This window comes from Physeter macrocephalus, chromosome 7, assembly GCF_002837175.3.
Source record: "Physeter macrocephalus isolate SW-GA chromosome 7, ASM283717v5, whole genome shotgun sequence".
NCBI lineage: Eukaryota > Metazoa > Chordata > Mammalia > Artiodactyla > Physeteridae > Physeter > Physeter macrocephalus.
The window spans coordinates 66,471,318-66,497,069 of record NC_041220.1 but is presented as its reverse complement, the minus strand read 5'-3'; the positions used below and the strand labels follow the sequence as shown (position 1 = coordinate 66,497,069).

Sequence of the window (25,752 nt, the reverse complement as noted above, 5' to 3'; positions counted from 1 at the left end):
ATCCCACATGCCGCGGAGCGGCTGGGCCCGTGAGCCATGGCTGCTGAGCCTGCGCGTCCGGAGCCTGTGCTCCGCAATGGGAGAGGCCACAACAGTGAGAGGCCCGTGTACCGCACAAAAAAAAAAAAAAAAAAAAAAGTTAAGTAATATAGGCGAGGCTTTGAGATGTGTGAAGCATTATAAACCATTAGACCAAGTAATAGCTGAGAGTCTGTACAGTGCTGTATTTAAAAGCATTGGTTTCAAAACTAACTCCGTATCCCGGCCCAACTGTTGACCAGTTGTGTAACCAGAGAGGGTTAACCACTTGAGCCTACGCGTATTTTAATATGTGAGAAGGAGATAATACCTGTTTCAGAGGATTACTGTTTCATTCACTTAACAAATATGTATGCAAATTGACACGTATTGTACCTACTGTGTGTTAGTATAATTCTCAGCACTCAGGATGCAATGATAAATAAGATACAAGAGCCTTCTTCTCTTGGACTTATATTCTAGTGATGGAAAACATATAGTAGTAAGAATTCTGAAGAAAGTAAAACTGGATATGAATATGTTAGAATTGGAGGCTGTTGATTTGGCTCCCATGAACAGGGAAGGCTTGTCTGCTATGATATTGAGACAGATCAAGAGCATTCTAGATAGGGGGAATAAGAAGTGAAGAAGCTATTGATGGAAAAGAAGTAGAGAGGCAGCCAGTGTGGCTAAAATGTAGTGAGCACGGAAGAGGGTAGTGTAAGATGATGTGGGAAATGCAGGCAGACAGAGGTGGGATGATGTGGGGCCTTTTAAAACACAGTAAGGAATTAAGATTTTACTCTTAGTGTGTTAAGGAGCCATTGAAGAGTTTTAAGCAGAGGTGTGACATGATCTGATTTGTATTATTAAAGATTTATTCTGGAGGCTGTAGATAGAATGGATTGTAGAGCAGCAAGATCGGAAGCAGGGTAACTAATATGATAGCTGTCAGAATAGCCTAGGCAAGGGATGGTGATGCCACTGGAATTACCAACACAGGTGGAGAGAAGTGAACAGATTGGGACTAGCTCTACATGGAAATAGAGCTAGTAGGACTTCCTGGTAGAGTGGATATGGGGGATAAGGAAAAAAGAAGGAAGGAAGGATGGTTCAGGTTTTTTATTTCTGCATCTGGGTATCTGACAAATACTAGTTAGTACCTGTTATGTACTAGGTACTGGGACTATGGTAGTGAGCAGTACAGATAAAAATACTTTTCTCATTAGATTACATTCTAGTCATCTAGGGCAAGAAGTGGGATAAGAATCTTGCCAGGAGCACACTGAGTTATGGAGCCCTCTCTTCACTTGTCAGTGGTGACGTGGAGTTAAGAGAGGTAGGGTCTTAAGAAGCATGTAGGGACTGCAGGTCTCCCTCTTGATTCCTACTCTTGGAGAAAACTGGAGGCTTAGCAGTTTTGTTGGGGAAATCAGGGGTTACATTTTTTGACTAGGCTAAGTTTAAGATGTCTGTTAGACATCTAAACAGGCAATTGGATATATGAATTCGGAGCTCACTGAACCAGTTAGGGCTGGTAATATAAAGAAATACTCATTCTTGGGACTTCCGTGGTGGTCCAGTGGTTAAGACTCCACGCTCCCAATGCTGGGGGCCTGAGTTCAATCCCTAGTCAGGGAACTAGATCCCGCAGGCCACAACGAAGCTCCCACGTGCTGCAACTAAGACCTGGAGCAGCCAAATTTAAAAAAAGAAAGAAAGAAAGAAATACTCATTCTCTTTCTGAGTGTCTCTCTCTCCCTCCCCTTCCCTTCCCCCTCTCCTCCTTTCTCACTATCACTCTATCTAACACATACACACATAGTTTAAAGCCATGGCCTAGGCATGAGAGTAGCTCTAGGGTGTAGAACTGAGGCCTTGTGAGTTCCAACATTAGATTGTTGGGTTGTTGTTAGGATTAAACATAATTAAATGAAATAATGTACACGATGAGTTTGGCACATAGCAAGTGCTGAATAAATGGAAGCTATTATTATTTCTGTGTGTCTATTGCTTTTGCCTGTTAACACATCTTATCTAGAACTCCAGGATAAAATCATCATTATTATTTAAAAGAAGAGGGGAATTTTGACTGGAGAGCTTTGTGTACTTGAATTATAATTTACATTTTCTGACTCATATATTTCTGCAGATATTAGTGCTCTATATACATGGACAATATAGTAAGGGGTCATTTAGATAGTAAATGGCAGTAGAGAGCCAGATCTGAGTTTTTGACTCTTGTTTCACTGTTCTTTATACCTTACTACCTAAATTTCTAATGATAAGGGAAAGGGTCTTTACCCAAAATGTGCGCAGATTTTTCAAAACTCATTTTGAAGAATTCTGATAAGGAAAACATAGTGTTTCTACATACCTTTGCCGCATCTTTTTCTCAATGCCATTATCAAAGATTTCTAAGTAATTTTTAATTCTCTACTGAGAAAGTCTTATAATAGAAGGTGACCAATTTATATTTTATTTTTCTACAGTTTCTACAGCAGTATAATCACTACAAATCCAATGTGGAGATTTTCAAATTACAACCAAATAAACCCAGCAAAGAACTGGCAGAGCTGGTGATGTTTATGGCACAGGTAAGAAGATAATTTTCTAGTAAAACAAAGACCAGTTGTTGCACACAGCTTGCAGAATATTTTTCACTTATACCCAACCTCATTCCATTCGGGAGTGGAAACTTAATTTAAAAAAGAAAATTAATGTTCCCTTTTTGCAGATTTTATTTCCTCCTTATGTTCAGTTAGAGGATTTCACTAGGGCTTTTCACAGAACCAGCCGGAGCAAAAAAGCTTTCAAACTATTTGTTTTCTTCAAATTCATCATAAAAGCAGATTCTGAATCATGTCACATACTTCACTAAGACTAGAGGAAATATGAAAGGGGTCAGAGAGATTAGCATGCAGAAGAAAAAGAGATGGTTTGGAGCCATCTACTTCTATGAAACATAGCCTTTTATTCTTCTTTTGCAGAACATCCTTAATATGTACATATGAATTATAGGAGAGAAAAAAAAACTTCAGAAGAGCCTTTGCTTTGTTACAGATTGGTCACTGTTATCCAGAACATTTAAGTAACTTTCCTCAAGAGCTGAAAGATCTTCTGTCCTACAACCACACTGTCTTGGATCCAGATCTCCGAATGGTAGGATTGATAAATTGTGCTGTGTTCACGTGTGCATGTAATATGTATTTAAAGGAGAACAGCCTGTCATCTAAACATCTTTCTAAAATGTAAATCAGTGTGTCACCTGTTCCTTAAAATCCTTCTGTGGCTTCTCATTTGCACAGAATAAAACTCAAACTTATTAACTTAGCCTGTAAGTCCCTATATGATTTCCTTCCTTCCTGTGTTTTTGAGCTCATTTCCTTTTCTGCTGCACACCTTTCTCTGATCTCTCAGTTCTGCCAGTATACTAACCCTGCCAAGATGCTCTTTTCCCTTTTTTTTTTTTTTTTTTTTTTGCGGTACGCGGCCTCTCACTGTTGTGGCCTCTCCCGTTGCGGAGCACAGGCTCTGGACGCGCAGGCTCAGCGGCCATGGCTCACGGGCCCAGCCACTCCGCGGCATGTGGGATCCTCCCAGACCGGGGCACGAACCCGTGTCCCCCTGCATCTGCAGGCGGACTCTCAACCACTGCGCCACCAGGGAAGCCCTTCCCTTTTTTGATTAGGTGATTCCTTCTAGTCATTCAAATCTCAAATGCATGAAGAACCCTAATTATAACCTATAGTTTTTATAAAGCTTAGTTTAGACATTTATCTATTAATTGGCCAGTTTGAGCATTTAAACATTGTTACCGTAGTGATTGACATTGGGTGCTGTCTGGGGTCCCCTTTACCAGGCTAGTGCTCCCATTTCTCCCACCCGCGGGGAATGTTGGCTGCTAATGGCCCCCAGCTGCCCTTTCTCTGGAGCACTGTCTTCAGCTGAATGGGAGCCCTAGCGCCTGGGAAGTGGCCCTCCCAGCCCACAGGTGGTATCTGACTAACCCAGAGGTTCAAAAGCCCAACCCTTCCCAAAGGTCCAACTTTGTGTTGCAGTTTGTGCTCCAGGGCTTCTCTGTAATGAGACTAAAGCTAGTCTCCAGCCAAGGACACATCCTTGCCCAGCTTTTCTCTGCCCTATCCTGCTTCTTTTACTTCCCTTCTGGAAGAGAGCACACCCTGGACAAACCTCTGTAATAAATTGGGTTCTCCTTCTAGGGAACCCAACCAGAGGCATTTTCAAATTTTATATATCAGCTTTTCAAACACCTTTACAGCTGGTAGAACTTACACAAATATGATCTCAAAACATACTAATATCCTTTACCAAAACTTATAAAAATGCTAAGTCTGTAGATTCAACTGTGTTTCTTATTCTTGCATTTTCCCAGGCTTTCTGTAATTCTTCAATTTTTATACTTCTCTAGGATTATCTTAATTTGATCAGGCCAAAAAAAAAAAAAAAAGAATACCATCTCAGACAAGCCAAGGTTGGAGTCTCTGATTAACTCTCAGTTGGGACATGGGACCTGGCAGCACACCCTAATAGGCTTCAAACTTGAACCATTACAGAAGACTTTTACTTAGGTCAAGACTTAGGTCAAGTCCTTGTGGGCCGTACAGATTTGAGATTTTGAGTGTGGAGACTTAGTGTCTTTCCAAGTAATTAGGTCTTCTTTAAGTTTTGTGTGCTAACAGTACCCAACCAAATTGGTCTGCAGGCATTATTAAATAAATAAATGTGTGTGTATATTTCTTTATAGTGTTTTATGATGATTAGTGGGTTTTTTAAAATAATTAGGATGTTGCTAGGAAGCAAGGGATTGAGTCTGTATAATTAGCATTCCTCTTTAGAGTGTACTCATGAAAGTTGGTGATAAGCAAGGGTGCTACAACTACCATTGGGCCGTTCTTACTACTAACTGTATTTCAAAAGAATGCCTTGTTAGGTCACAAATTCAGTTTGATTATCCCAGTTTAGTGTGTTATGTTATTGTAACCCACCTTTCTTATCTCTGTGGATTTACTGATCACTGCATTTTTCTCTGTTGATACTTCCTTGACCTCCTGTGTAAAGGAGCCCTCCTGCAGTCACTACGTAGCAATTATATTACCCTGTTTTATTTCCTTCCTGTATGAGGTATGCCTGTTGATATGCTTACTTGCTTGCCTGTCCCCTCTTCTGCTCCACCCCCAGTGTAAGCTCCATGAGGGCAGAGACTGACTGTTCTGTTCCCATGCCTAGAATAATGCAATACTAGTTAGTAGAAGACATTAAGTACTTTGGGGATATACTTGCTCCATTTTCTCATCCTAACTTTATCATTGTCTTATAGTATGTTTTTTTTTTCCTTCCTGAGACATTTTGCAAAGCTTTGATCTTGCTGAGAAATAAGAATCTCATCAATCCATCAAGTTTGCTAGAACTCTTCTTTGAACTTCTGCGTTGCCACGATAAGCTTCTGCGAAAGGTAAAGAGCAAAATCACTCCCCGCTCCGCTCCATATCTCATTCTTCCTTGCAGTGACATGAAACTTATAGCATTTGGAGTCCCTTGATGCTTCATACTATTGGATACAGCTAAGAATAATTTTGATAGGAAAAAAATTGACCATTGTGTGCATGCAATATAGTGGTGATAGCTAACATTTATTGTTTACTTTTTGCTAGGTTACCATTTTCAGAGCATTTTACGTATTCGTTTACTCACAAAGTGCCATGAGATAGGGGTTATTGTTGTTATTTTATAGATGAAAAGGCTGAGGCACAGAGAGATAGAGTGATGTTCCCAGGGTCACACAGCTTCTGAGTGGTGAGGCAGGAACATAAACCAGGGAACCTGGCTCCAGAACCCAAGCCCTTTTCCACTGAGCTGTACTGACCAGCTAAATCAGAGCATGGACTGGACACTCGTGGCTGTAACCACTCCCACCCTCTTCCCCCCAAAACTGACTTTTTTTGTTATTAATATTTCCCTGTGACTTCGTGTTTGCTTGTATAAGTAAGACCAGAAGTTGAAGATTTATGAAAGAATTTTAAGAAAGAGAAACTAAAGTTTACATACATTAACTTAAAAAAAAATTTTTTTTTTTCAAAATATTAAGAGACTGCAACCATTTGATTTTAGCAATGTACTTCTTGGACTAACTTGTGAATAAAAGTGATCCAGGGGAGCATATTTTGGGTACCAATGATATTTGTAAAAATCCCAATATTGTCTTGCATGCAGTTAAGGGCTTGGACTTTCCTTTTTATTTTTTTAATTTATTTTTTTTTTAATTTATTTATTTTTGGCTGCGTTGGGTCTTCGTTGCTGCGTGTGGGCTTTCTCTAGTTGCAGCGAGCGGGGGCTACTCTTCGTTGTGGTGCTTGGTCTTCTCATTGCGGTGGCTTCTCTTGTTGTGGAGCACGGGCTCTAGGGCACATGGGCTTCAGTAGTTGTGGCACACAGGCTCAGTAGTTGTAGCTCGCGGGCTTTAGAGCACAGGCTCAGTAGTTGTGGCACGTGGGCTTAGTTGCTTCGTGGCATGTGTGATCTTCCCAGACCAGGGCTCGAACCCATGCCCCTGCATTGGCAGGCGGATTCTTAACCACTGTGCCACCAGGGAAGCCCTGACTTTCCTTTTTAAAAACAAAACAAAACAAAAAAAACAAATTTATTGAGATGTAATTCACATACAATACATCCATTTAAATGTACAATTCAGGGGTTTTTAGTGTCGTCGCAGAGTTTTACAACCATCACCACACTCAGTTTTAGAACACTTATAGCACCCACAAAAGAAGCCCCATTCCCATTAGCAGTTACTTTCCATCTTCCCATGTGTCCCAGCCCTAGGCAACCACCAATGTACTTTTGGTCTCTATAGATTTGCCTACTCGGGATAGTTCGTGTAAATGGAATCATGTAATATGTAATTTTTTTGTCACTGGCTTCTTTCACTTAGCATAATGTTTTCCAAGTTCATTCATGTTGTAGCATATGTCAGTATTCATTACTTTTTGTTGCCAAATAATATTTCATTGTCTGGTTATACCACATTTTGTTTATCCACTCATCAATTAATGGACATTTGGGTTGTTTTCACTTTCTGGCTGTTAGGAATAATGCAGCTATGAATATATGTGTGAACATTGGTTGGAAATATATTTTCATTTCTTTTGGGTATATAACTAGGAGTGGAAATGTTGGGTCATATAACTTCATATTTAACCTTTTGAGGGTAACTTTCATTTTGCTTTACCTGATTTTTTTTGTTTGTTTTATTTGTTTTTGGTCTGTTTTGTGATAGAATGAAAAATGGGGAAAATTAAATCCTCCAGTACATTTATATTTCTCTCCAAATTAAGCAAGGTTAGAAATGTTGGTTAATGTGTATATGTTTTTGTTTCTTTTCCTCAGACTTTATATACTCATATTGTGACTGATATCAAGAATATAAATGCAAAACACAAGAACAATAAAGTGAATGTAGTAAGTACCCTTTTGTTTTCCATGTTTGCAGCATTGTACCACAGTATTGTGCAGTTTATTAAGTCTTCTTTCTGCTCTTTTTCTTCAGGTATTGCAGAATTTCATGTATACCATGTTAAGAGATAGCAGTGCAACTGCAGCCAAGATATCTTTGGATGTAATGATTGAACTGTACAGAAGAAACATCTGGTAATATCTGTGTACCTGTCTCTTTCGAAATAGTCTTTTATTCATTTATATTTAGCACAGAACACATACACAAATATTTTTCTTGATTTTGAGCTCTTTAATATATCTCTGCCATAGATTAAGTTGGAAGTAAAAATATGGAGGCAATCCAAATGACTAATAACAATATTGACTACCATTTCTTGAGCACTTGCACTATGCCTTACCTCATTCAACCTTCAGAACAGTGTAATGCAGCTTATTTGGGATTATTCCCACCTTATAGGTAATGAAACCCATAGGTTCATAAGTTTAAGTTTAGTAGTAAAAGGCAGAATTGAAATTCAAACCCGATCTGTCTGAGTGAAATCCGGGCTCTTTCTACTCTGCCTCTCTGAAGATTTTCAAATCAATTTACCTTATATACTTAAATTATCATGTTTCATAAACTTTGGCTTGTTGGTACAGTGTCCCAACTCATGTCTTTTGCTTTTCTTATTCACTAATTTTTTAAAAATATAAAAGTAATATTCGTTGCAGCAGAAGATTTGGAGAAGGTAGAAAGTTTTTTTTTTAATTATTGATAGTCCCACCCCCTAGAGATAATCAGTTAATATTTTATGCTATTTCCTCCTGTCTTTTCTTTAATGTGAATTTTAAAGTATGGTTGGAATTTTGCTGTATTGTAGTTTTTTATTGTTTTTTTATCCCCCCCCAGTTATCTTGAGTAGGTTTTATGTCATTAAAAATTCTTCAAAAAATACATCTGAATGGCTGCATAATTTTCTGACACAAGACTAGACTAAAATTGAATTAAATGTTTACCTGTAGTTGACTATTTAGCAACCCGTGACTTTTTGAAATATTACAAACTATGATTTTTAACGTGTCAGAAATATTTACTATTTATTTTGTGCCATTGTCTATGCTGTTAAATACAGTCGAATGAAAATTCACTTTAAAACACTTAACTGTCTTCCCCCAGGAATGATGCCAAAACTGTCAATGTGATCACCACAGCATGTTTCTCTAAGGTCACCAAGGTGAGCACGTGTATGGCTGTGTGAAGGCATTGTCTGTGAGTAGCCCGCTTCTCCAGCTAGAAGGTGAAGGAGACAGGTATGCGAGGAAGAGGTGGTGTGCGGACATGCTCCTTGTGCTTAGGCTGCTTCCCTGGTTTATCTGTGCTTTAGAGGAGTCATGCAAAATTATGAGTTTTTAAAATGCTTGTTATTAAACTATAGCCTTAGCGTTTATTTTATGTTTTCCTCTATAATTTTTTTTTTTTTTGCGGTACGCGGGCCTCTCAATGTTGTGGCCTCTCCCGTTGCGGAGCACAGGCTCCGGATGCGCAGGCTCAGCGGCCATGGCTCACTGGCCTGGGCGCTCCGCGGCATGTGGGATCTTCCCGGACCGGGGCACGAACCCGTGTCCCCTGCCTCGGCAGGCGGACTCTCAACCACTGCGCCACTGGGGAAGCCCACCTCTGTAATTCTTGACTGCTCTTTTACTGGGCTCAGGCACAGCTGAAAGAAATTTAAGGACATGTTCGACTTTCTGTTAGAGGGGCTATATCACTTTTCTTGTGGGGGGATGTAGAAGTTCCTGACTTTCTACTTGAAGGATAACAACTTTGTAGAGCCGGGCTAAGACAGATGAGCCCAAATCCTACCATTCTTTTTTTTTTTTTCCTTCAGATCCTAGTTCATATGCATGTGTAAAATATAGACAAAAGTATTTATTCTTTGTTGTAAGCTGGGATGAGTAATTGACTTTGTTTGAATTGGTCTTTAGATATTAGTTGCTGCTTTGACATTCTTCCTTGGAAAAGATGAAGAGGAGAAACAGGACAGTGACTCAGAATCTGAGGTTAGTTTAACCATAGGTACTTCTGAACTTTACAGTTTAGCAGATTTTATTATTGTTTTCAGTACAGATTGTAAAAGTTGGAAAGAAACTTAGGTGCTACCTTTATCGAGTTCTGCCATGCTGAGATTTTATTCTATTTAGAACTTGTCACTTACATTCAGAAAGATTGGTTAAGTAACTAATAAAACTTAGATTCATTCAACCTTGTTCTTAGTGCTAAAGCTATACCTATATCTCACTATATAAACTCAGAATAAAAATTACTGCCAATATATTTTTGAGGTAGAGTATTGACATCATGGAAGTTTAGAGTGGAGAAAGGAAGAAGGGTAGTACAGCATCTTTAAAAGGAAGAATCAGGATTTATGATGTCATGAAATTTTCTTTATTAAAAAATATTTTTTATTAATATTAAAAAATTCTAAAAGAAATTCCCTTCCCATTTTAGCATTTTGGTAACAAGAATACTGGAATATGGGATAACACCTTTGGTTATTACTTTAGTAAATAATGTATGAACAGTACATTCTTACTGTATAAAATTTCAGATACTACAGATAAAAGTTTTCTTGATCCTTTCTTATTTCTACTTCCCAGTTCCTTCTTCATAGATAACCATCCCTTATGCGTGGTCTGTTTTTAAAATATATATAAATAATATATGTATTATTAATTATAATTATTATAATTATATTATATTATATTATTTATAATTATAAATATTTTATATTTATATTTATATATTTATATAATTATATAATATATTATTATATTATTATAATTATTAATTATAATTAATATATGTATTATTTTGCAACCTGCTTCCTTTGTGATGACATATATAGATAACATATATAGATGTACCAATGCATTTAGATATTCTTCTACTAGTATATATAGGTCTATCTCTTTTTTTTTTTTTTTTTGGCGGTATGCGGGCCTCTCACTGTTATGGCCTCTCCCGTTGGGGGGCACAGGCTCAGCGGCCAGCTCTTTTTTTTTTTTTTTTTGGCGGTATGCGGGCCTCTCACTGTTATGGCCTCTCCCGTTGTGGAGCACAGGCTCAGCGGCCATGGCTCGCGGGCCTAGCCACTCCGCGGCATGTGGGATCTTCCCGGACCAGGGCACGAACCCGTGTCCCCTGCATCAGCAGGCGGACTCTCAACCACTGTGCCACCAGGGAAGCCCATACCTCATTCTTTTAACCTCCACATAATATTTCAGAATATGGATGTACTATAGTTTAAGCATTTCCCTATTGATAAATATTTGTTTCCAGTTTCTTTTTTCAAATAAAAACAAAGTTGCATTCTGTCTGTATATTAATACTTCAATAAAAACTAAAAGCAAAATAAAAACAGAAGCCAGTGTTGCAGTGAAAATCTTTGTATGTGCCTGTTCCTACAGATGGGCAAATTTGTTTTTTATTGAATTTTTAAAGTTGTGTTTATTTTTAATAGCTGCATGCAAAGAGTATAAGTACAAAGAAGTGATTGAAAGGGTTATTCCTTGCTTCTATGCAGATTTTCCTTGTTTATAGTTTTACAAAGTAGTTTATTCTTCAGGATGAAGGACCAACAGCAAGAGACCTGCTAGTGCAGTATGCCACAGGGAAGAAAAGCTCCAAAAACAAGAAAAAGTTGGAAAAGGCTATGAAAGTCCTCAAGGTGAGACTTGTACCTGGGAAATGAGATAGGAATCATTAGAATGCAGAATATGTGGTCTTTAGAAAAGCTTTTAAGCATTTGGAATAAAGAAAATAGCATTTTTGAAAGACTTAGAAATGTGTGATGACTTTTTAAGCACTAATTTTTTAGATGAATAAATGTTCTCAGCTCTAGCAAGATCTGTGGCTTGAATAAATTAATTTGATTAAATTCATTTGCTTTGATCACGATGTCTTCTCAGAAGAGTATGCAAATGAAGTACATTTTGTTTTGTAATAATTATTTGAAAGTCATTAATTTGGTCCTTGTGTGTTTTTTAATGTTCATATTTCCAAATCCCTTTAAGTCTCACAGGTGCTAATAGCTAGAACATTCCCAAGGTTTAATCTTTCTTTTTTTTAATCTATTTATTTATTTTTGGCTGCGTTGGGTCTTCGTTGCTGCGCACAGGCTTTCTCTAGTTGTGGCAAGCGGGCGCTACTCTTCATCGCAGTGCGCGGTCTTCTCGTTGCAGTGGCTTCTCTTGTTGCGGAGCATGGGCTCTGGGCACACAGGCTTAAGTAGTTGTGGCGCACGGGCTTAGTTGCTCTGAGGCATGTGGGATCTTCCCAGACCAGGGATCGAGCCCATGTCCCCTGCATTGGCAGGCAGATTCTTAACCACTGTGCCACCAGGGAAGTCCCCAAGGTTTAATCTTAAAAGACAAAAACCACCTTTAGTTCTTCTAGTTGAAAGAAAGGTTTTTGGAACAAAGATTTTTTTTTTTTCTTTTTAATTAGTGTGATGGGGACTTCCCTGGTGGGCCAGTGGTAAAGAATCCACCTTCCAATGCAGGAGACACGGGTTCAGTTGCTGTTTGGGGAACTAAGATCCCACATGCCACGAGGCAGCTAAGTCTGCATGCCACAACTGTTGAGCTCGCGCACCTCAGTGAGAGCCCGCGTGCTGCAAACTACATAGCCCACGTGCTCTGGAGCCCATGCGCCACAACTAGAGAGAGAAAACCCACGTGCCACAACGAGAGAGAAGCCTGAGAAGACTGCACACAGTAACAAAAAGATACCGCATGCCTCAACAAAAGATCCAGTGTGCTGCAACTAAGACCCGACGACGCAGCCAAAAAAAAATAAGGAAAATAAATAAATATAAATAGTGTGATGGACTTGATAACAGCCTTTAGCACATTAGCACATTTAATCCCAAGGCTCTCTTCACTGTAATTCAGAATGTACATGTTTTCCTCTCCCTTTCTTTCAGAAACAAAAGAAGAAGAAAAAACCGGAAGTGTTTAACTTTTCAGCTATTCACTTGATTCATGATCCCCAAGGTACTATAATTATGACCTCCCAAGGTCCTTGTTGGCTTTATCTGCCTATTTAGCTTCCTGCCTTCAAGGTTACGAGGGAATATAAAATCCTTGGCACTTAATAGACAATCAGTAAATGCTTAGTTGTTACCTGTTGGTTGTAGCCTAGAGAATTCTGTTCCAAAGCAGTGATTCCCAATCCACAGCAAAATAAGAAAAATATGGAGGAAAAGCTCTCTTTGCAATTCATGTCTTTAATAACACAGTACTTGTACTATAAGACATTGTACTTGACCAAATGAAAAATTGACAATCTTTTATTAGTCCCTTTTTTTTTAACTGGTATGTGGAAACCAAAAGTTTGGGAAACCGTGCTCCAGAACACTAGTTCTCAAACTAGAGTGCACATTGAAATCACTTGGGGAATTTATAAAACTATACTGGTACTTGGGTCCTGTTATTCCCAGAGACCGATTAGTTGATATGGGGTATGGCTGGGCAGTGGAGCTTTTAAATGGTCTCTGTATTTTAGTTTTAGTTTGCTGACCCTTCCTCTAGGTCAGTGTTTCTCGGACTTTAAGGCACATACTGATCACCTTGGGATCCTGTTAAAGTACAGGTTCTGTCTGATTCAGTAGGTCTGGGGGTGGGGCGGCCTGCAGTTCAGTATTTCTAACAAGCTATTAGGTGGACAGCTGCTGGTGGTCTGCAGACCACACTTTGAGAAGCAAGGCCCCAGAGAACTATAAGTGGAGCATCTGTCAACAGTAACTCAAGATGTTGATGCTAAAAATCCTGGAAATCCTTAAGACTTAACTTTGGGCACCATTGAAGGTATATTTGCCTGTGTGAGTCTTTTCACCTTCTGTCACGCCGCTGTTTTCACCATCCTGGTTCTGCAGAGTGATTTCAGGCACAGCCATACCAGAGTCAGTGATCAAACTACTGCTTTTCTCTGCACCTGTTAGATTATGTTGTATAGACCATGGGCCCACAGTATACTTCTCTGATATTCTCCTTTCCAGATTTTGCAGAAAAACTACTGAAGCAGCTAGAGAGCTCTAAGGAGAGGTTTGAAGTGAAGATGATGCTCATGAACCTCATCTCCAGATTGGTGGGAATTCACGAGGTTTGAATAACATTATGTTTCTCGTGGTAGATATTAGAATTAGAATTTTTCTTGGTAAAAGGACACTAAGGTAGAGCAGTGGCTTAATTTTATCCTCCCAAACCATTTAAACCCATACAGTTTACAAAGGGATAAAATATTTCACTCTGAAAATAGCTGTTTTTGTCGCTTTGTCCTTTTATCAGTAAGTATGGATGTTGAATTGTACATGTATTCAGTTTATGGACAGACTATTTTTGTTCTGTTTTTCTACTTTTTATTTTATTTTATCTATGTTTCATTTATACATTTTCCTGAGCCAGCATAGCGCACATATTTTTATCAACTGTTGTTACATTTCACAGTTTACCCCTTCATAGCTCTCCTGATTTCCGGCCCACTCTAGCAGGAGGATCATGTTTGCAAAGCTGAGTTCTCTGGCCATTCACTTTATATTAAATTAGATTGCAAGAGCTCCTTGGTGGTATAATGTATATATATTGTGTATACATATGGAAACCTCACACATACTCAGACTAGCTGCCATTATAAAAAAGGAGGGATTCCCAGAAATTCAGCCCATGAAGGAATGACCATTGAGGTTGTAACCTATAGTTTTGCTCCTATAACTAGTGCTATTCTGATCATCACTGAATGTGTTGCTTTCTTCAAAAAAAGCAAGAAGTAAAACAGGCTCCTTTATTGAAAATCAAACAGTATAGACATATATCAAGTTAAAAATGAATAAATGTGCACTTATTCCATTTCTCTAAGAAAAACTTAACATTTTAGTGAATAAATTGCTTTTTCTACATGGGCTGCAGTTCTAAAGCAGGATTACCAGGTCAATTCTTGTTACATTTGTGCAGTAATTTCAAGTCACACCTGAATTTGACCTCAATGGAAGAGCAAAAGTGATTCTTACTTAATTCAAGCATGGTTTGATGGAAATGATGCTGGAGTTTCACAACTGGCTACAATTGAACACCCATCTCTGTATTGAACCCAAGTCTTCCCTTTTATTTCTCTGGTCCTGGTTTTGCTCTGTGGCTAAAATAGAAAAAAATTTATTCTCACATGATGAACTTTGAAAAAGACTAGGCCATCTCCAAAGTTTCTCTTCTTGAAGTTAAAATTACAATTGCTTTAATAACTGGATCCTTGTCTCCTTTATCTAGGTAGACTCCAGAATGTTAGTGTTTTCTGTCTAAAATATGGAGCTCAGAGTAATTCCTCCAGTGTGGTTGGACTGGTATCCCATAACAAAACTAGACCGTGGGTTTTTTGGTGATCAGATTACACTAGGCGCTATTCAGATTTGAGTTACTATTATCTTTGAAGACTAAAAAATTGGTTCTGCAGCCACACCAATTTAAAAGTAGAAGAAAGTTGCTTTTTGACTGCCTTTTCACCCCCTGGTTTATTCTGTGTACACTTTCTTCTTCCTTGACATAATAGGATAGCAACAAGCCCTTCCTTTCTTTGGTTAATACAGCACATTGAATCATCCTGGAGGATGAATGCTTGTTGAGAGGAAAAGAAAGTAAAAAAATGATTCCCAGTTAGTTGAGCTTGGTGATGTAATTGCATCATGGAGAAATGAAACTCCACAGCTCAGCTAGGTATATATTAAAGTCGGTGCATTCTTCTTTCCACAGCTTTTTCTTTTCAACTTCTACCCCTTTGTGCAGAGGTTTCTGCAGCCCCACCAAAGAGGTAAGGCTTCCACTTGCTGTGTTCCTTTGGTGGCCTTGGGGTTAACCATCCAGTCTTTTGTTCTGGAATTAATACTAAAGACAAGAGTTAGGAGTGAAGTGTGTTCTGCTTCAGAGACAAGGAGAGAAACCTGTATGTTTTCTTTCCAGATTCTGCCATCAGGTAATTGTTCTGCTCATCAACTTTAAGAAATAATTATTTGAGGGGGAAAAAAACACCGAAACAAAATGTTGGTTTCTCAAAGCAAGTCTTTTTGTAATACTATAAATACTCATGTGAAAAATTCTAAAAAAGAATTTTGACTATTTATTGTAACTTCATTATAGATACCAGGGTTTAACTTATTGCTTTCATTGCCCTCATTTATATTCTTAACTAAAAGCAACATGAAAGCAGGAAGGGAAGAGATGGTTGTTTTTGCCTTTGAACTTGAACCAAGGTAGGAAAGAAATGAACATTTATTGAACATTCAACATGAGCCAAGCACTGTGCTAAGTGCTTTACATACAGTCATCTCATTTAATCCTCACTTCAATCCTGAGAGGTGTAGAAAGAAAAAAAAAAAGACCAAGATCACTCAGCAAATAATGGCTGATTAGGCTTCACCTCACTTCTTTGTTTTGCCAGAGGCCTTGTTCTTTATCCATACTGCCCCTTTAAAGGGAGAGTGTGTGTATATTTGTGTTTGTATGTATTCATTTATTGAGTGATTTCTAGTCTGAGCACTGCATTAGACACCAGTGAACACAAAGTAACATCCTCACCTTCATAGAGCTTACATTCTAGAGGGCGATCCACAGAGTGCTGTGTATAATATGTCCAGGTGACGGTCAGTATTTTGAGGAAAAAGGAAGCAGGTGAGGACAGCAGGGAATGCTGGGGTGGGTTCTGTGTCGATTTTGTGGTCAGGAAACCATTTTGATAAGGCAGCAGTTAAGCAGGACCAGAAGGAAGCGAGGCAGTGAGCTATGCAGATGTCGGGGGCTGGGTGTTGGGGCAGAGTTAGCCGCAGTAACATTAGGGCCAGCGTGTGCTGGCCGTGTTTGCTGTGGTCCTGAGGGCAGGGCAATAAACTGACTGTGGCCTTTCCAATCTCTGACATTTTTAGAAGTAACGAAGATCCTTCTGTTTGCTGCACAGGCATCTCATCACTTAGTACCCCCAGAGGTGAGAACTCTTAAACTTTACTTCTGTCAGGATCTAATGTATACGTAGCCCTGCCACTACGTATATCATGGTGGCTTTTCCCACAGGGAGTACTGTCCTCCCTGCCTTTTTTAAGCTGAGTAGAAGAGACACTAGCTCTTAAGGAGATATCCATAGAAGTTTACTCATAGAAGTAAAAACATTTTACTGTACAAAGTAAAGTTTATTTTGGACAAGTTGTTGAGAATTCTGGTTTTGTTTCATTGCCAAATTTTATGCTGGGGAGGGCAAGAATATTAGTGAATTTATAGTGATTATTATTCAAAACTGATCATTTCTTTCTTTGATTAAAATAGGGTTGGATGATCCTGGGTTAAAGCAATTTTTAATCCATGTTGAAAACTAATATTAAAGGCGAGCCAAATTTAAGCTGAGGATAGCTAAGAGGAAGGCTGAAACATAAAGTGGAATATTTTTCTCTCAGTCTTCCTCAGTCTTGATCCTTCCAACTCCCAAACCAAAGGTGGAGGGCTGTTTTTCCACTGTAATAGTTTATGGTCCCTTCATCGTCAAGCGTTTGAGTAGGTATAGACGTTTTACCAGCACTCATATCCTTTCTCTCCCTCCCGTTCAGATCATGCAGTCATTGCTTATGACTGTGGCCAACAATTTTGTTACCGACAAGAACTCTGGAGAGGTCATGACAGTAGGGTATGTAGAACGTGGCTGTAGGCAGTGGGTATGGTTGTAACGCACTGGGTTTGCTTTCCATTACCAAGATGTAAAATTTCAGCTATAATGTGCTCTCTGCAAAAACAGTTTAAAGGACACTTCAGTCTTCTCAGCAGGCTTGGTATTTTTAATTTATTGGTCAGAATTTTGAGCCAGAGAAAAGATATTTGCCCTTCTAATCAATGTTTTGTTTTTTAACTAGCTTTCCCTCTTTCAAGTGAATGCTTGTGTGGCAATCAAAATGTTTTCCTTCTGTCTTCTGCCCTGTATTCCTATCTTCCCTAGAACAAATGATTCGTTATGGAATCATTTTTTAATCCCAAGGCGGTTCAGTGGCCCTTTTGATTAATTCAAAAGCACTAAATGAGTGAGCACTAATTTAAGGACGACTCATCTGTCCTGATAACTAAGCAGTATGCTGGACAGCTACTTTTTAGCTCCCTTGGAAAATATTGCTGGGATAACAGCCCTAAAGACCTTTAACTTTTCCTTATTTGACCTAGTACTATCTCCCCTAGAGTTGGCGAATAAATGCTGCTGTTATATACAGGCACACTTCCTTTTATTGCCCTTCGCTGTATTGCTCTTCACGGATACTGCGTTTTTTTTACAAATTGAAGGTTTGTGGCGGCTTTGTGTGGAGCAAGTCTATCGGTGACATTTTTGCAGCAGCATTGGCTCACTTCATGCCTCTGTGTAACATTTTGGTAATTCTCACAATATTTCAAACTTTCCACCAGCAAAAAGATTATGCCTCACTGAAGGCTCAGATGAAGGTTACATTTTTAGCAATAAAGTATTTTTTAATTAAGGTATGTACTTTTTAAGACATAGTGCTATTGTACACTACAGTATAGACTACAGTATAGTTAAACATAACTTTTGTATGTACTAGGAAACCAAAAAATATGTGTGACTCACTTTATTGCAGTGGTCTGGAACCAAACCTGCAATATCTCTGAGGTATGCCTGTATTTTACAGAGATGACACTGTTTCTTATCTTTCTAGTAGAGGAAATGGCAGTAAACTGTCTGGAATCAAAGCCCTCTGAGGCTCCCCACCCCCACACTCTACCATGCTGCAGTTTTAGGGACCTAAGACCTATAAAACCCAACTTACATTCCTTTTGATTTAGTCTTTTTAGAAAATATTCTTAGGTTGAACCACATGAAACTGCTGGGGTTTTTTTTGTTTGTTTTTTAATTTATTTTTTTTCCTTTTTTTTAGAATCAATGCTATAAAAGAGATAACAGCTCGATGTCCTCTAGCCATGACTGAAGAACTTCTCCAAGACCTGGCTCAGTATAAAACACACAAAGATAAGAGTAAGTGGTGTGTTATTCTCAACAGATCAAAGAGTACAGAGTAACTCATTTTGACCTCAATAGACTCTTTGCTTTGAAGTTTCTAATTAAAGGTATTATTTTCCAGATGTGATGATGTCTGCTAGAACTTTGATTCAGCTCTTCCGAACACTGAATCCTCAGATGTTACAAAAGAAATTCCGGGTAGGTGAAGCATACATATGTTGATCAAGGATTTGGTCTCAGAAAGTGAGGGTCATTTCCTACAATTTGAGTTAGAGTATTTCTGATGCTTCTGTTAGGAGTATTGGTGATACATGTAGTTTCATTCTTCAAGCTCAGAATAAAATTGATTGAATACTATTGCTTAACTGTTTTATAGTTGGTATTTGCTCTTTGATGATGAATAACTCTTATAGACCTGTTAGACTGTTTGAAGTCAGTAACTGATGCCAGTATTGAACAGGCTGTTCCCTAACCAGATACTACCTCTTTCAAGTTGGGACAAAGAAAGATGCATGTATGTAACAGAAGGAGAGATCTCAAGACTTAATTGAAGTTTCCTGAGGTGGATCAGAAGAAAGCAAGAAAACAGTGGGCAAAGTTCGTTCTGGCTGGGGGATTTACTTTGACCCAAGACATTGGCGGACTCTTTTTGTCATTCGATTGCTTCCACTTTTTGTGATTCTCCCTCTCAATTCATAATCCTAGAGAATCCTTTTCATGAATAATGTTTTGCAGTTTAAGCACTTCATTAAAAACTAGTTCCTTTCCTTTAGGGTAAGCCTACAGAGGCCTCCATAGAAGCAAGAGTGCAAGAATATGGAGAACTGGATGCTAAAGATTACATTCCAGGAGCAGAAGTTCTGGAAGTTGAAAAAGGAGAAAAAAATGCTGAAGATGATGAAGGTTCATTTTTGTTTCACCATTATTCAGGACAAAATCACTCCTACTATATCTGTACTGATCTTGCAATCTTTATACTGTTTGGACATTGATTCAGCAGATGTTTCCTGAGTAATGACTATGTGCTACGCCCTGTTGTGCACTGAAGGTCAAATGGGCATGGTCCTGCTCTGAGAGAATTTACGTTCTGGTGTAGGAAATGCCTTTCCATGTCCTTCAGATTGGCTGCCCCTTATCAAGGGCATGCTGTTTGACACTTGGGAAAGATAATGGGTTTCTTTTGTTGCCTAGAAAAAAAAATGAAGATTAGTCTATAGCAACCCTCCTGTTGAAGGAGAATCCTTGTTGAACTGGTTGAAGAATGCTTGAGGAACTCCATTCCCATTTCCAGGGTTAGCATTTACTGCATTGGTTGCTAGGGTCCTGTCTTCTTCCTGTTCATTCCTTCATTATTTCAACAAAACTTTCGTAAGCATTAGCTGTGAGCCAGCCACTGTCAAAGCAAAGATGAATGATAATGATTCTTGTCCTTGAGGGTCTTTCATAAACAGCTAATAAATCATTAACAGGATTTATGATTGGAGTGGGGTATAAGGGCTGGAGAGAGGTCAGGTCCACCTCAGAGGTTCAACAAAGGCTTCAGGGAAATGGTGACCCATGAGCCGTATTTGGAATGATTAGTGAGCAATGATAGTATAGTGGAGACTTTCCAGGCAAACTGTGAGCAAAGTGCTGAAGGGTTTAGGAAACTGTTAGAATGTAGGATACAAGGTGATGCACAGAAAGCGGTGAGACTAGAGATAGAGGCGGGGCCTCACGTGAATGGCTGTGTAGGCCGTGCCTAAGAGCTGGGACACTGTCTTACAGAACATGGGCATCTGCTGAGAGACTGCAGGTATCCTTCATTTCGAAAGCTTACTGTGGTGGCTCCGTTAGAAACTCTGATACCTCTTTACTGAGGTGTCTACAAGGTTCTCACACAACCAAAATTTTCTCCCTTGGTTCTCTGAATGACTTCTTTCTAACTAATTTCTCAAACCTGTAAATGTGCTTAGACAAGTTAAATAACTTGTATGTGGCCACTGTAAATGTACAAGTACAGTTCTGATGGACATGGCTAGTTTGGTGGAAAGAATGTGGGCTCTAGAGTCATACATGATTTTCCGAATTTCAGTGTAGGCTGCATTTCTAGCAGTGTGGCCTGGGGCATGTGACTTAACTCTAGACTCTATTCCTCTTTTGTTGAGTCACGAGGGTTAGAGAAAGATTGTAAAGTTTGGGCTCATGGTGGATAATTGATCAGTGCTTATTCTCCGTTCCTTGACTTAATTAAGTTGGTGTGGTTTATTTAACAATAATATTGCTCAATTCTTGGTGAGCATCTATTTGAGGTTCATTACCTAAGTTTTCTGTTGTTTGATTTATCTCAATGTACCATGAACACTCAACATAAAGTGGGTGCTAAGGGTGTGCTCTTTTTCACACAGATGAGTGGGAAAACACCAGTCTCAGTGATGAGGCAGTTTCCGATGGCGAGTGGGTTGACGTGCACCATTCTTCCGATGAAGAACAGAAAGAAATCGTAAGTTCTTAAATGTCCTTTTCTCAGTGTTGAGGGTCTACGCCCTCACTGGAGCTAATAGCCTTTTAAGCCTGTGTTGTGTCCTTTCAAGTCTGAGAAGCTGAACAGCATGCCCTTGGAGGAGCGGAAAGCCAAAGCCGCGGCCGTCAGCACTAGCCGAGTGTTAAGTCAGGAAGACTTCCAGAAAATCCGAATGGCCCAAATGAGGAAAGAACTCGACGCTGCCCCTGGGAAAGCCCAAAAGAGGAAATACGTCGAAATAGACAGTGATGAGGAACCCAGGTAAGACAGTGTGTACACCAGGTCTTCAGTCAGCTCACGTGATTATGAAAGTATTAGGAAAAGGAATTCCATCCTTGTCTCATATTACATTTTTTCCTTCACCCCAGGGGTGAGTTACTTTCTCTTCGGGACATTGAACGCCTTCATAAAAAGCCAAAGTCTGACAAGGAGACAAGACTAGCAACTGCAATGGTGAGTGGGGCATGTCATTGCCTAGTTGTTTAAACAGAAAGCAGATAAAGTGAAATATGACTCAGAACTTTTATAGGCACAGAACTGCAGGGTTTTTTTGGCTGCATTGGGTCTTCGTTTCTGCGCGCGGGCTTTCTCTAGTTGCGGCGAGCGGGGGCTGCTCTGCGTTGAGGTCCGCAGGCTTCCCATTGCGGTGGCTTCTCTTGTTGCAGAGCACGGGCTCTAGGCACACGGACTTTAGCAGTTGCGGCGCGTGGGCTCAGTAGTTGTGGCTCGCAGGCTCTAGAGCGCAGGCTCAGAAGTTGTGGCGGAGCAGCTTAGTTGCTCCGCGGCATGTGGGATCTTCCCGGACCAGGAATTGAACCCGTGTCCCCTGCGTTGGCAGGTGGATTCTTAACCACTGTGCCACCAGGGAAGTCCCTGCAGTATTTTATTTTAATGTTTTAAATAAAAGTGTAATTAACATAGAATAAAAGGCACAGATAAGACGTGTTCAGTTAGATGAGTTTTAACAACTTGATAGCCATGTATGTAACCACCGTCTAAGACAAGCTGTAGAGCACAGAAAGGCACCGTTATATGTTCACGGTCTCAGGGAGGCTCAGTACTTATGCCAGAGCTACAAGAAAAGCGGGGGAATGTTTACAGCCATTAAAGTAAAGCCAGAGACAGAGCTGTCTCAGGCAAGTCCTGTAGCTGTTTGCGACTGCAGCCTGCCTACCTTTCCAGCTTCATTTTCTCTACCTTGACTTGTTTCAGACGCCATTCCAAATGGGCTCCGCATTACCCTCTATTCCATTTGTACTGACACTTGTTTAGATAAGTTTGAAAACCCATGGTCTTTCTCCACCGCAACTTTGCATATACTATTCCTACCTGAAATGCTCTACCCTTCCCTTCTTTCCTCACCAGGAAGGCCTTCGTCCTGCAAAAAACAGCTCACAGGGTCTCCCTTTCTCAGAGGCTCCTCTGGCCTCTAAGAAACCTTTTCTTCCCCTGAGCTCCCCTTGCCCGGTCACAACACATCATGGTCATTTCTTCCCCTGGACTGAACTGAGTCTCTAGGGAGCAGTGACTGTGTGTTCCCTCCACCTTAGTGTCCTTGGCATCCAGCGGAGCTGGCACAGAGGAGACGTGTATGTTGATGAGATAACTCCTGCAGTGGTATTTTTGTGTGTGTGTGCTGATAGGCTGGAAAAACAGACCGAAAAGAATTTGTGAGGAGGAAAACCAAAATGAATCCATTTTCCAGTTCCACGAATAAGGAGAAGAAAAAACAGAAGAACTTCATGATGATGAGGTATAGTCATAACGTCCGGTCAAAAAATAAGCGATCCTTCCGAGAAAAGCAGGTGAGTTCAACTTGAAGCTTGACTGGGTAGAGTGGTATTGTTGTTCTGAGACTTCTCTACATTTGAGTGGAGTTGTGCCTTCTAAAACCTTGTATTATGTGTGTCTTAGGATTAATGGGGTGCATTATTGGACAGCATGGAGAGGTGGAAAGCGGTCAGGGCTTGTAAATCCTAGACCTGACTTTGCTGAGATTCAGCTGTGCGACCAAAGGGAGGCCATTTTCCTCCTCTGTAAATAAAGGAGTTAAAACTAGATGACCTCTGAGGTCCATTCCTATCCTAAAATTCTCTTGACATTGCATCTGTGAAATATATCAAAATTAACTGAATAATATATATATATATATTTTTTTGCGGTACATGGGCCTCTCACCTCCGCGGCCTCTCCTGGAGGCTCCGGACGCGCAGGCTCAGTGGCCATGGCTCACGGGCCCAGCCGCTCCACGGCATGTGGGATCTTCCCGGACCGGGGCATGAACCCGTGTCCCCTGCATCGGCAGGCAGACTCTCAACCACCGCGCCACCAGGGAAGCCCTGAATAATAATTTTTGAGTGTTTATTATATAGTACTTTTTTCCAAAAAGCAATAATTATGTGTGGTAGTATCTCAGTAACAGTTTCAGGAAAGCAGTACAAACTAACAGTTCTGTTGTTGGCACGATCCTTTCTCTGTGTACCCTTTTGCAAAGCCATTATGTTTACAGACCTTTGGAATTGCGTTTTATCCATTTTCAGTCTTTGATGGGTAGTCCTGTACTGCTCTGTTGGCTTGCTTATTTCATAATTCATTGTAGTAAAACAAATTTATGTTTTTATATCCTCCTCTACTGCCAGTGTGCCAGAGTGTATATCTAAATGTACTAGGAAGAATCTCTAGGAAGTCAGGTCAAGGGTAAAATAGTGCCACATTCTGAACCAGTGTTCCTAAATTGCAAGCCAAGGATGAGCCTGCCAGGCCTGAAAGTGACAGCCAGCTCTCCAGGGCCAGGGCTCCATCAGTGTGGGAACCAAGTCAGTATGACTAACTCTGTTTATTTAATCTTTGTAGTTCTAAACTCTTCAACAATGTATGTAAGTAATAAAGTGACAGTAATTTTGATTAGAATTTGTTGAAAGTTTAGGTGAAAGGAGAGGTGCCGTTAAATAGTCTGAATTTTGCCAATTCAATTTAAATGCATGGTTGAATTGATTAAATTCATTAGTTTATCCTTCCCCTGCCCTTTATAAGATTTTTGGGTCGAGGAAATAATGATCATCCAGTTGGCAGGCCTTGCTTCGTTTTGAGGTTTTTGTGACCTTGCTACGTTTTATCTAGGGGTGTTCCCCCAGCCCCTACTTCCTCTATTTTTTAGCGTGCTTTTTTTTGGCATGCTAGAGAAGCCTTGTTTTGTTCCTCTCAGTACCTCTTTCAGTATAAAATAGTTCTCTCAAAGATTAAAGAATTTTGTAAGAGGAAGTTAGTTCACTGGATATGTGCTAGTTCATGTGAACAATATGAACACATACTGTGATTAAACTGACTTTACAAATGAGAAAATAAGACACAGCTGAATCTGAGAAATACCTTCTTAGCCATGCAAATTAGGTTAAAATGAACTGCTTGATTTTTTTTTTCTACCATAAGTGTCCCAGTTATTCTGCATATCTATGAAGACATACCAAGACCCAGATCTGAGCTAAAGGCAAGGAGTCAATAACTTAAAGTCATAAAATTCAAAAAGCTTGATTAGAGCCAGGCAACTTCCACCCCAAAAAATGCTTTAAAGTTTCTAGGACTCAAAGAGTGGTGGGTGCTTGGGAATTAATGGAATGATATCCATCACACACTTAAGATGTGTACATTGACCTTGGTTATCTTCTTTTTATAATTTGGGTTTATTCTTAATAATCTTTAATATTCTGTTGTTTTCTTTTGGGAACTGTAAGACTTTATAAGGATGTTCATAGGTTCACTGTGAACATTGGTCCTGTGGTCTTTTTCTGTAGATCATATTTACATTTTTATTTTTTTTTTTATCTTCCAGCTGGCTTTACGAGATGCTCTCTTGAAAAAGAGAAAAAGAATGAAGTAACTTCCAAGCAAGTTTTCCATTCCAGGGAGAATGCTAAATTCGTGTCATTATTCTGAAAACTAGTATATTAAGAATGTTTACATTAAAAAGTCCAAAAGCACTATATTGTGAAAACCACGGTAAACTTGGTAGCTTCTGGTGTTCTTATTTTAGAGATGGGTAGGGGTGGGAATGTTTGAAATGTAAACAGTAGTGGTGTTGTAAAATCATTTTCATTTAGTGTTCAGGCAAAAAAATAATAATTATATATATATAGAGAGAGAGAGAGAGTGCCTATTAATTGTCACTGAAGATATAAAATTGAATGAGCCACAACTCCTCACTCAAGGTATTTATAGCCTATTTGTAGGATGGGGCGAGGGGCAAGTATGTATCTGTGTATTTACAGTGTTGTATAAATAGTTCTCTAGTAGAGATAGGTTCATGCTTCTATGGGGTCACAGAGGCCTTATGGACTAACTCTGCAGGGGATGGGAGTTATATATTCTCTTAAAACAGGACAATGTTACAAGAGTAAGAGGATCTTACTTGTAAATAGGCTTACCTGCTGAAAACAGGTCCCTGCTGTACAGATTCTGGGTAGACAGTATAGCTTTTTTAGTCCATCCATCCAAAAGATGTAATTTTTTTTTTAATGCCAGATACAGGCTTTTTGGTTAAAACCTCGCATTTTACATTGCCTTACATATAAATAGCAATCTTGGAGTGGCTTCAGTTCATCATTTGGGCTGCTCATTCTTCCATAGAGGAAAAAGAAATTAGATTGGTTTCCTCAGCCTTCCTTCACCCTGTAATATTTTCATCCCACCGTTTGCCTTGTCTCACTCAATAAAAGGTTTCTAATGTCAAATA

General features: G+C 39.5%; 1 protein-coding gene across 1 annotated transcript in view; it reads left to right on the top strand.

Moving 5' to 3' along the window:
• Positions 1-25,752, top strand: part of SDAD1 (SDA1 domain containing 1) — a 27,235-nt gene extending 1,483 nt beyond the window's left edge. The window contains exons 2-22 of the mRNA XM_007122568.4: positions 2,511-2,615; positions 3,082-3,180; positions 5,384-5,494; positions 7,426-7,497; positions 7,586-7,686; positions 8,651-8,708; positions 9,460-9,534; positions 11,100-11,201; positions 12,459-12,528; positions 13,533-13,636; positions 15,274-15,331; positions 16,440-16,498; positions 17,112-17,188; positions 18,438-18,535; positions 18,642-18,718; positions 19,294-19,423; positions 20,908-21,002; positions 21,094-21,284; positions 21,392-21,476; positions 22,667-22,828; positions 24,853-25,752. Coding sequence (XP_007122630.2) covers positions 2,511-2,615; positions 3,082-3,180; positions 5,384-5,494; positions 7,426-7,497; positions 7,586-7,686; positions 8,651-8,708; positions 9,460-9,534; positions 11,100-11,201; positions 12,459-12,528; positions 13,533-13,636; positions 15,274-15,331; positions 16,440-16,498; positions 17,112-17,188; positions 18,438-18,535; positions 18,642-18,718; positions 19,294-19,423; positions 20,908-21,002; positions 21,094-21,284; positions 21,392-21,476; positions 22,667-22,828; positions 24,853-24,900 — 1,977 coding nt within the window. The 3' untranslated portion in view covers positions 24,901-25,752. The remainder of the gene's footprint in view (positions 1-2,510; positions 2,616-3,081; positions 3,181-5,383; positions 5,495-7,425; positions 7,498-7,585; positions 7,687-8,650; positions 8,709-9,459; positions 9,535-11,099; positions 11,202-12,458; positions 12,529-13,532; positions 13,637-15,273; positions 15,332-16,439; positions 16,499-17,111; positions 17,189-18,437; positions 18,536-18,641; positions 18,719-19,293; positions 19,424-20,907; positions 21,003-21,093; positions 21,285-21,391; positions 21,477-22,666; positions 22,829-24,852) is intronic.